Source organism: Budorcas taxicolor, chromosome 19 (assembly GCF_023091745.1).
Source record: "Budorcas taxicolor isolate Tak-1 chromosome 19, Takin1.1, whole genome shotgun sequence".
NCBI lineage: Eukaryota > Metazoa > Chordata > Mammalia > Artiodactyla > Bovidae > Budorcas > Budorcas taxicolor.
In genome coordinates, this window is record NC_068928.1 from 33,815,365 (window position 1) to 33,826,346 (window position 10,982).

The window sequence follows — 10,982 nt, forward strand, 5'->3', positions numbered from 1 at the left end:
TAATTACCCCGTCTTTCCTCTTTTGTTTTTGGTGTGTGTGTTCTGGGTTTCTTCGGGGGCAGGGGGTGGGGCCTAGGCTTATTAGCTGTACTCGGCAGAAGTCTTTGATGCTAGAATTAGGACATGTTTATTAGTATTTTTTTTTTAATTTTACATTTTGTTAGTTTTGAAGACTGATTATCCATTATTTTCCTTGCTGTAGCCTGTGCTAAAATTAGCTGAAAGGATAGATGTCTTAGGATTAGATTCAGCTGTGTGTAACAGGAAAGAGCCCAAAGAGGCTTAAACCTAGATAGAAGTTCCTTTCTCTGCGGCCTGAAAGAGGCCTGGGGAAGGGCAGTCAGGGCTGGCTCTCGACCATGCCACGAAGTCCAAGGGGCTGAGCTCCTCCCCGATCACCCCCTACCACCCATGGGAGGGGCCTCCTCCTCCCTGTCCAGCTGCTGTGCCCACGGACAGGTCAGAGGGCTCAGAGAAGAGGGAAGAGCAGCTGCCTTTGCACCACATCCATGTGCATCTTTTTGGCCAGATTTCAGACATGTGGCCTCAGTAAGGGAGGCTGGACCACCAGGGCTAGCGAAGAGGCAGGACCTCACTACTCAAGACTAAGGGAAGAACGGCTCTTGAGAGGAAGACCACCGTCTCTTCCACAGATGAGGCTAAAAGTCCCATTTCAGGCAATCTGTTCACAGCAGAAAAATTATTACACAATTATTACGTTTATGATGATGAGGGTGACTATTCACTACATAGTTATCAACCGTGGGCCCTGCGCCAGGCACCTGGTGTGTTCCCAACCACAGGCCTCGTTCTACAGAGGGGCTAACCAAGGCCCAGAGAGGCTAGGGAAACTGTCCAAAGTTACGCAGCTAACAGGTGGCACAACTTGGACTTGGGTGCAGGCAGACTGGCTCCAGGTTCCCCCAGGACACGCACAGCTATGAAGAGAAGACCGTCATCAGCGTTCTCAAACTCAAGGGGCCAGGACTCAGGAGGGAGCAGGGGCCGGGGCCGGCGCTGCTCTTACTTTGAACCTTTGCACATCTCATCCACTCAACCAACACTGCTCCTCAACACACGTGACATGTGTGATGAACTGTCTGGTGCCTGCATTTGCCACTCCGTGGGCAGCCAACACAGCAGGTGCTCAGATGTCTGACCCACAAATGGGCCGCGACACCAGCCCACCAACGGTCAAGGCCAAGTAAGGAGCAGGCAGGTGGCCCCTCGGGGAACAGAGCGGGCTCAGCTGGGGCCTCCTCGGGACAAGCCTGGTGTGGCTGGGCTGCACTTCGGGGGTCACAAGCAGCCATGGTTGAGGCCCTCCAGGTGGGCCAGAGTCACACTTAACTCTCCTGTCAAGTCCAAGATGAGAAGCCCAGCCTCAGGCCTGAGGCCACGGGGAGGCCTGGAGTGGGGGGCAGGGGAAGGAGGCGGTAGGGAAGGTGGCAGGGTGGCCCCCAGGGAAGACTGTCCTGGAAGCCTGAGCAGACACCGGAGCCCTGAGAGAGGGAGTCTGAGGCAGAGACGGAGCCGGAGGCTCGGGGGCAGGACGTGAGGTGGGCTTCAGGGCTGAGGCAACTGACTGAGGTGGGACGGGCCCAGTGAAGGCATTTGGAAGACGGCAATGGGGCAAGAGAAAGAAAAACAGAGGACTGTGTGAGAGGGGGAGGGAGGGGGCCTGCTGCAGGGGGCTGGAGAGGGGCCCTGGCTTGGGCTGGCAGACAGCACTTGGACGCCTGCGGCCTGTGCTCACAGCTCAGCAATGTCCCAGCCCTGCCAGGAGACGCCCGGCCCCAGCCTGGGCCCCGGCACAGCCCCCTCATCAGGAGCTCTGGAGCTACCCCCCACCCCACCTCTGCTCGCCGGAACGGGCCTCCCCTCCCCAGAACCTAGACATACCCCCACACCCTCACCCCAGCCTTCCCCTGGACAAAGACCACGGCTAATGAAACCCAGGCCACGGAAGGAGGGAGAAAATAAACAGACATGAGCAGGGGGGCGGTCAGGAAGCAGGGCAGGGGCTGGGGTGCCGGCGGAGGGGTCCGGGGGTGTCTGCAGGGCGTGGACATCCTCTGCGCTTTGCCCAGACAAGCCTAATGAGATCCAGGTGGTCCCTTGGCCCAGGCCCATCCCGGGTCCCCGACAGCATGAGTGGAGCGGGGGAGGGGAAGGGGTGCTGCAGCCGTGGGGCGGGGCAGGCGGCTGGCTGGGGGCCCAGCACATAACTCTGGGCGGACAGAGTCTGGGACAGCAGACACCCAGCCGCTGGAGCCCAGCTCGGAGCCCAGCTCGCAGCATGGAGGTACGGGGCTGGGAAGAGGGCCGTATGGGCTGAGCCCACCGTGCGCAGAGGGCCCCCACGGACAGACGGGGGCTGTCGCAAGCCTGTCCCAGAGGAGGTGGAGGTGGCAGGGCAGACCAGGGGTTCCTGGCGGGGCTGGCTCCTGTGAGGGGCAAGTGCAGGGAGACAGGGGCTCCAGGGCTGGGTGCTGACCCTGCTCTCCTGTCGCCAGGCCCTCCTGGTCCTGCCGCTGCTGCTACTGCTCTCCGCTGGCCCCTGCGCTCCCCAGCTCCTGGGGATCCGGGGAGATGGTAAGCTGCCTCGCTCCTGGCCCGCAGGCTGGGTGACAGGCTGGGCGAGGGGCTGTCCCGGGCCCTCACAGCTGGGCGTGGGGCTGGCTGAACCTGTTAAGATGGGGTGGGTGGGCCAGCCAGTTGGCACCCCTGGCCTAGGGAGGGAGGCAGGCATGGGGTGTGGAGGTGTCCGTCGCCTCAGGCCCCTTCTCCTCACCTGCCCCAGCTCTGGAGAAGTCATGCCTCCAGCTGCCCCTGGACTGTGATGACATCTACGCCCAGGGCTACCAGGCGGATGGCGTGTACCTCATCTACCCCTCAGGCCCCAGCGTGCCCGTGCCTGTCTTCTGCGACATGACCACGGAGGGCGGGAAGTGGACGGTGAGTGGAGGGGGGACGGGGGCACACTGCATGGCTGTGAGCCTGGGACGATGCTCACAGCAGTGTGTGGAGCGCCACCACCCCCAAACGCTAGGCACCTAAGGTAGGTTAGGGGCTGCACTGCATTGCACCATAACCCTGGGAGCAAGGTGCCCCTTACAAATGACAGTCTGGAGCCCAGAGAGGTGCAGTAACTTGCCCAAGTCACACAGCCAGTGCCAGACTCCACCTCAGGTGCCTGAACTCCAGCCCGCCGGCTCCCTCCACCTGCTCTTGCCCCTGGGGCCAGCACGCACCTCCTCTTGGCCCCCACTTGGTCCTTTCACAAACCACCTTAGCCTCACAGGGTCTGTGCCTGGGTGAGGGCACTGCCCCCGGCCCCTCAGGCACCCAGGCCCACCCTCTCTGCTCCAGGTTTTCCAGAAGAGATTCAACGGCTCAGTGAGCTTCTTCCGGGGCTGGAATGACTACAAGCTGGGCTTTGGCCGTGCTGACGGGGAGTACTGGCTGGGTAAGGCAGGGCCCAGTGGGCTGGGGGCCCCTGGAGCCAGGGCCCCGCTGACCAGCCAATTGCACCCCCCTTCTCAGGGCTGCAGAACATGCACCTGCTGACACTGAAGCAGAAGTACGAGCTGCGGGTGGACCTGGAGGACTTTGAGAACAACACGGCCTTCGCCAAGTATGCCGACTTCTCCATCTCACCCAACGCCGTCAGCGCGGAGGAGGACGGCTACACCCTCTACGTGTCAGGCTTTGAGGACGGCGGGGCAGGTACACTCCGCCAGTTGTGTGGGGCTGGGGGTGGGGAAGGGCACTGGGCCCAAGCACCGCCACCCCGCATCTGGCTCGGGGGGCCCTCCCAGGCCGCCCTCCTATCTCAGCTGCCCTGTGCCCCTACCCTCCGCCAGGCGACTCGCTGACCTACCACAGCGGCCAGAAGTTCTCCACCTTTGACAGAGACCAGGACCTCTTCGTGCAGAACTGTGCAGCGCTCTCCTCGGGCGCCTTCTGGTTCCGCAGCTGCCACTTTGCCAACCTCAACGGCTTCTACCTGGGCGGCTCCCACCTCTCCTACGCCAATGGCATCAACTGGGCCCAGTGGAAGGGCTTCTACTACTCGCTCAAGCGCACCGAGATGAAGATCCGCCGGGCCTGAGGGGCTGGCCCCCTCGCGGCCCACTGCCCCTTCCCCATCCCAGCCGGCCCACCGGCAGCTCCGCTGCTCTCAGCACCGCCTCGGCCAGGCCCCCGTGGTTCCAGCTGGATGTCCCCATCACATCCCTGGCATCCACCTCTCGGCCAGGCCCCTGCTCCCTGCCACCCGAGGCTATGCTGCCGCAGCGTCCCACACCTCCAAAAGGCACCGCGGTCCAGCCCGGACTCAGACCCTGTCCCGAAGGACACGGGGCTGTGTCCCACTTTAGCCAGCTTCCTGACCGTGGCCTCTGCCGGCCGAGCCTGTAGACCTCTCCTGGCATCTGCCAGGCCACCCCAGCAGTCCCACTGGCTGGCCCTTCACCCTCCTCCCACCCCCGTGTTCCCCTGGGGTGAGCACCACGGCCCGGCCCCATTGCACTCATGCTCAGCGGCCCCCTGCCTGCCTGACCCAGGCACCTGAAGCGCAACACCCAAACTGTATTTCACCACAGCTCCCACAGGCCACCCTAAAATGCCACAGCCAAGGCGGGCACAGATGTGAGGTCCCCCCACCCGCCCCGGGGGTGAGCGTGACTGTGCGAGGGTCAGAGGACCGCCTCTGTGGGGCTGGGAGCAGGTGGGAGTGGAGGTCTCAATAAACCTCAGGACCTGAACGAACCGGCCTTACTGTTGTGCACGCAGATACCTTTGCCTGCCCCCATAACGGCACACTGTCCTCGACTCTGAAAACACACCCTGGAGACAGGCACTAGAGGAGACCTTGTATTCACAGGCAACCTTCTGAGGGCAAAAAAACTGTGTCATCATAATAATGTAATAATAATAATAATAAAATTATGATACTGAAAAGAATCGCTTGAGGGAGGGGCTCCCCCTCTTGATGTGGCTTGTGCTGGCTCAGGTGGCTGCTTAAGGCCACAGGGTGGGTCTGAGATGAAGCTGCAGAATGATCTAAGCTGATTCCCCGACTGGGCGCAGGGCTCCAGCAGGATAGTCCTGCAGATCTCGAAGCTGGGTCTGCCCCTGGCAGCAAGGCACGGACTGCGGGCCTCAGGGCTCCTGGAGGTCGGGCAGGTCGGCCAGCAGCATGGGGGAATCCATCTGGATCTCACGCTGCAGGGACTCGATGTCGGCAGGGTTCATGCCGTGGCCCTCGAGCCAGTCAGCGAGCAGGGAGGCTGAGAGTGAGGCTGAGTCTGCCTGGCTGTGGGTGCGGCGGGGAGACGGGGTGAGAGGCTTCTCCTGCAGAGGGAGCCCCAACCGACAGCCCTACCAAACCCAGAGCCCCACCGGACCCAGAGCCCCATTGGACCCACAGCCCAACTCAAAAGGTCAGACCCAGCTCTTACCTGTCTTGTGGCCCATCAGCCACACCCATGTCAAAAGACTGGTTTAGGAATTCCTCCAGGTCAAAGCCAACACCATAGCCAGCTCCACTGCCCTTGGGCGTGCCCGAGAACACGGGGGGCAAAGGGTCCTCCACCTGCAGGAGATGACGGCAGCTCACAACACAGGCACCACCAAGAGCCGACTGAGGTTGGCAGGGTGATACCGCCCCACCCATGCCCAGGCCTGGACAGCAGTGGTGACAGCACCAGCCTCAACAAACCCTGAGCGTGGGCTGGGGTCTCTAACAATCTGCTCGTCAGCACTAGGCTCTGGCCTCAACAACCTCAGAGCCCACCTCCCCCGCATCAGACCCAGGCATCCCCACGATCAGGCCTCTCTCTCACCTGCGACTTGGACAGCTGCTGGGTCACCAGGGTGACGTCAGGTGACTCCGATGTGGAGGGCTGTGGGGCCCCCCCGGGGTCTGGAGGGGGTGGGCCAGAAGGGAAGTAAGGGAGAACACTCAGGGCACTGGGGCCGGGCAGCCCAGGGGGCGGCACCAGTGGCTGGGGGGCCAGAAGGCTGGAGGTGGCAGTGGTCTGGGGAGCAGCAGGGCCAGCTGCAGGTGCAGGGGGTGGGCAGGCCGGCTGTGGCAGGGGCCCAGTGGGCTGGGTGGCAGGGCCAGTGGGAGGGCTGGGGGGCCGGGCTGTGGGCGCAGGGGCAGGGGGCTGGGCCATGCGAGTCCAACGCTCCAGCAGGCTGCGGTCATTTTCACTGAGCACCAGCCCAGCCAGGGGGTCAGCGGAGGGGCCCCCCGAGACCCCCGCGCCCCGCTCCTTGCGCTCGCGCTCCTGCCGCCTCTTCTCCCGTTCCTTGGCCCGCTCCTGCCGCCGTCGGCGTTTCTCCTCCCGCTCCCGCTGGCGCTCCTGAGCAGTCACCGGCTTCCGAGGCTCAGGAGCTTCCAGGGGGGCACTGGGGCCATCTGCGAGGAGGATGGGAAGGTGAAGGTAAGAGTCAGTCCAGGCAGGGGTTCCCCCTCTGCCCCCTCATTCCCCAGCCAGGCACCTCGGAGCCGGCTCCGCAAGGACTTGAGCAAGGCAGCCTTGAGGGCAGCCTTGGTGTTGTCTGAGATGGCCCCCTCCTTCTTCGGAGGGGCTGGTTCACTGGCTGGTGGGGGCGGTTGCAGGGTCAGATCAATGGTGTCGGGCGCAGGGCCAGGGCACGGCAGTGGGGCTGGTGGAGGGGACTCCATGGCGCAGTCCCCACTTGGAGCCCAGGGGCTGGGCATTTCCACGTCGGGGCAGCTGGGCTCGCTGGCCACAGGCTGCAGGGAAGGCTGGAAGCGGATCTGCTGGCGGATGCCCTCGCGCCGTGCGTGGAAGTCCTCGATCTCCGCCACGATGGCCTCCTTAATGCGCTCCCGTGTGAGGGCTTCGCGGTCAAAGGCAAAGTCAAAGGGCGGGGCACAGTCAGGCTCGTCGTCGGGGTCATGGTACTTGGCCAGGAAGGGGTGGCGGAGGGCAGCAGCTGCAGAGACGCGGGCGCTGGGCTCGAAACGTAGCATGCGCCCCAGTAGGGAGAGCGCCTGGCGGTCAGCACCCGGGTACACCGTCTCCCAGGGCACAGGCTGGCGTGGTGGCAGGCTCTGGATATAGGCCCGCACCCTCTCAGCTCCCACAGCCTGAATCACGGCCGGCGACGGAGTACCCAGCACCGTCATGATCAGCTGCAGCTGGTGCACATAGTTTTTGCCTGGGAAGAGTTGGCGCCGGGCCAGCATCTCCCCAAAGATGCAGCCCACGGACCACAGGTCAATGGCCTGCGTGTACTCGTGCAGCGAGAGCATGAGCTCGGGGGCGCGGTACCAGCGAGTGGCCACATACTCAGTCATGAAGTACTGGTGCTCAGCGGGCGAGGTGCACAGGCCACGGGCCATGCCAAAGTCCCCAATCTTGAGCTCGCAGTTCTCGTTCACCAGCAGATTGGAGGGCTTGAGGTCGCGGTGGATGACCTGAGCCGAGTGCATGTACTTGAGGCCCCGCAGCAGCTGGTACAGGAAGTAGCGCACATGCTCCAGTGTCAGCGGCTGTGAGGAGTGGATGATCTGGTGCAGGTCGCTCTCCATCAGGTCCAGGACCACGTAGCTGAGAGGCAGGGGAGAGACGCAGGCTGTCTTGCCCAAACTCCAACCCCACTGTCACCACGCCCTCCCAGCTCCAGACAGGTCAAGGTCTTACTCTTAGACCCTGCAGGGGCTGCCCGCATGGTATCAAGATTCTTTACAACTTTTCCATGGACTCAAGTGAAATCACTTTTCTCTCCAGGCCTAGCTTTTCTCATCAGAGAAAAGATGAGGCTGGACTAGACCAGCCTGGCCCCCAGGGTTTAGTTTGGGGGCCCTCTTCGTTGTGTGGTAGTGGCTGCTTGAAAGGCTATGATGAAAATTTAAAGGCTTCTGCAATCTGCAGGACAGTGTTCTGTGACTGACTAGTGACGTCTGCTACTGGAATAGGAAAGAACAGACATAGGATGAATACCCTACATTTGCCATCCTATATACTGAGATTCTGGGCTTCCCAGGTGGCACCAGCAGTAAAGAACCCACCTGCCAATGCAGGAGACGCGGGTTCGATCTCTGAGTCAGGAAAGATCTCTTGGAGGAGGGCATGGGAACCCACTTGAGCATCCTTGCCTGGAGAATCCCCATGGACAGAGGAGCCTGGCAAGCTACAGTCCACAGAGTCGCAAAGAGTCAAGACATGACTGAAGTGACTTAGCATGCACACATACTGAGATTCTATAAACCTGTCACTTCTACACTTTCTCTGAAGAAATCATAGCTGTCCCTGGCAAACCCTTAGGGAGCACTGGTCCTGGAGTCATGGGAATTTCCCCAGTCTACCCTACATTAGGTTCAGCTGCCCTTCCAGAACTTTAGCAGAGTGGCTCCAGCCTTCAGAAAAGGTGCCAACTCTGCCTCCCTCCCTATCCCCACTCCTTACACAGATTTGAACTCGCCATAGGGTACAGTGGGCCTCAGGATGTCCTTTATGGCAATGATGTTGTCATGCTTGAAGTGCTTGAGGATCTTCAGCTCTCTGAGGGTCCGCTTGGCATTGGTCACCACGTCAAAAGCATTAGGGATCTTCTTAATGGCCACCTGCTGGCCTGGGGAACAGGGGAAAAGTAGATGCCACTTGGGATAGCTGGTGAGCTGCAGAATAGCACATGGCCTCTTTCGATATGCTATGCATGTGACAACAGCTACCACAGAGGACCTACTATGTGCCAGATCCTGTGCTGAGCACAGTAGGTACATGACCACATCTCCCCTTCACCTCTGTCCCAAGGCAGGTACACAGCTCAAAGTCACAGACATGGAGACCTGGGCACAGCAATTTGTTGGGCACACTGCACAGCTAGTTAGCAGTACCTCCCTACACTCTCTTCGTCTCAGGCCTCTTCATCCCACCACCAACCCAATGCCTGCTGTCTGCTCCACAACGCACTCCGGTGAACCTCCATTCTGATATCACCCAGACTGTCACCTTTCTAAGGAGGAAGCAGACTGCTGCGCTGGCAGAGCCACCAGAGTTTCTAGAGACCCGAGCCCAACACAGAGGCCGGCCCCCAGACAGCGCCCAACCCCTGCTTGCTGACTTGACTGAGATTTCACATCCCAGCTTCTCTGCTGGCTGCTGGGACGGCGGGTCCCACCCCCCGGGACTTGGTTCCCACACATGAGAGCGGCCGGGAGGGTCGCTCACCAGTGAGGCGGCGGCGCGCGGAGGACACCACCCCGTAGGCCCCGTTGCCAATGGTCTCGATGATCTCGTACTCGTCCCCCACGTCGAAGGTCACGTCGAAGGACCGTGCCTTCAGCAGGGCCAGGTTCTTGGCCGCCACCGAGGCGGCGGTGCCAGCGGGTTCCGCCTTCACCGGCCCGGGGGGCTCCCCAGAGCCGTCCTCACCGTCGTCCTCCTTCAGGGGCTCGGCCATGGCGTCTGCGTGGACACGCGGGCGAGGAGGAGCCCGGCCCCGGACTCAGGGGCCCCTCGGAGGCTCCAGACCCGCAGGCCGAGCAGCACGTGCACTCCGCGTCCCGCACGAGCGGGAGTCCCCAGCTCAACCCAGCGCGGGAAGCGGGGTCGGCGGTGGGGGAGGCGCCGCGAGGCGCGGTCCAGGAAGAAAGCGAGGGGCGGGCCGCCCGCTCTTCTTGGTCCTCACTAGGCTAATGGTGCCTCACCCCGACGCCGCACGGGCCCTCGACGCCGCCCAGGCGTTCAGCCCCGGGGTCGGGGTTGGGGGGTGGGACCCGAATACCCGCTCCCTCAATAGGTCTGGCAGCCGCCACCACCTTAGCGGAACGCTCAACTCCGCCGGTCTCCCGCCCCGCCCCCTCAAGACCACGCCCCTCAGTCTCTAACCAGTCCTTGAATGGCCTTTACTGAGGTCCCCACCCCTTCCACTTGCTCCTCCAATCCGCGCCGACCTTCCGAGGAAGCCACGCCTTCACCCGCGCCCGCGCCGTGGTCCAGTCTCCAGAAGGGAACCACCCAACCCGCGCTCGGCGCTTAGCCGGGGCGCGGCCGCCTGGCTCGGTCCTCGGACGCAGGCGCGCCAGCAGCCCCGGGCGCCGCGAGACTGCGAGGCACCGCCTCCTACGTGCGTGCGCGCCCATCCGCTCCGATCTTCCAGGTCCTCTCAGGTCAGTTGCTGGTGGCCTCGGGATCTTGGAGGGCTGAGGTTACCGGTAGTTACCATCACTCAGTCCCCTTTAGGCCCCTCTTCCCTTATCAGCCCCTATAAGCCCGAGTATTGCGTCCCCCATTTTCCCGATGGGCCCCGGAAGCCTGGCGCTTGGGAATGCGTGGCCCCAGGTAGACGGTGATCCGTCACATCCAACCACAGAGACCCCGGTCCTCCGGGTTCTAGAGCGTCGGCTCGAAGCCGCCCTGACTTCCGGTATCTGTCCTCTCAGCTCAGCTTCCGGCGCCCCGGACTTCGGCCAGCGGTTCGCTAGCCTCGGCGGTGAACCTTCCGTGGGGCGGCTCCGTCCAGCGACTCCCGGGCTGTGGCTGCAGGGCAGCAGGCAGGGCCACAGGGTCAGCTGCCCCTGAAGGAGGCAGAGCTCCGCCGGAGCCAGTGCCCTGCCAATCTTCAGGGCCCGCGTTCGACCTCGCAGCGAGTGCGCGCCGAGCGCTGATCCTCTGCGTCCTGAGGCGGCTCACGGGAGGTCGTGTGTCCTCCAGTGACTGACGAGAAGAGAGCCAGGGGGCGGGGAGCCCAGAAGTTAGGCCTGAGGGCCCTAGGGAGGGTCCATCCCTTAGACTGGAAAGGAATTTTGTTTACATTCCCCACTGTTGGAGGTTTATTTTTTACTAAAACATACTTACAGGAAGTTCCACACAGCGTAAGTGTATGAATAAATTCACAAACTGAACATATCAGTGTATCGAAGTCACGTGGAGAAAAAAATCCAGAACATTTCCAGCACTTCAGAAGCCCTTTCTCTTTTCTAGTGGTTACAATTTCTG

The 10,982-nt window shown here is 62.1% G+C and overlaps 2 protein-coding genes across 4 annotated transcripts; one reads left to right on the forward strand and one right to left on the reverse strand.

Annotated features, from left to right (window-relative positions):
• The first annotated feature begins 2,249 nt into the window (after positions 1–2,249).
• Positions 2,250–4,944, forward strand: MFAP4 (microfibril associated protein 4). The gene is made up of 6 exons (XM_052657227.1): positions 2,250–2,305; positions 2,517–2,595; positions 2,804–2,958; positions 3,373–3,469; positions 3,547–3,729; positions 3,867–4,944. The coding sequence occupies exons 1-6, from the start codon at positions 2,300–2,302 to the stop codon at positions 4,112–4,114; spliced, it is 768 nt and encodes a 255-aa protein (XP_052513187.1). The 5' UTR covers positions 2,250–2,299; the 3' UTR covers positions 4,115–4,944.
• Positions 4,873–9,830, reverse strand: MAPK7 (mitogen-activated protein kinase 7). Of its 3 annotated transcripts, XM_052657218.1 has the most exons (6): positions 9,213–9,830; positions 8,448–8,613; positions 6,511–7,589; positions 5,850–6,427; positions 5,466–5,599; positions 4,873–5,320 (listed from the first exon to the last, which is right to left on the reverse strand). In XM_052657218.1, exons 1-6 carry the CDS (start codon positions 9,442–9,444, stop codon positions 5,167–5,169), a joined length of 2,343 nt encoding a protein of 780 aa, XP_052513178.1. In that variant the 5' UTR covers positions 9,445–9,830; the 3' UTR covers positions 4,873–5,166. The 3 variants fall into 3 exon arrangements, with proteins under 3 accessions (XP_052513178.1, XP_052513181.1, XP_052513180.1); XM_052657221.1 differs by lacking the exon at positions 8,448–8,613 and having other exon boundaries at positions 9,213–9,295; XM_052657220.1 differs by lacking the exons at positions 8,448–8,613; positions 9,213–9,830 and adding an exon at positions 8,051–8,150.
• Between the last annotated feature and the right edge of the window lie 1,152 nt (positions 9,831–10,982).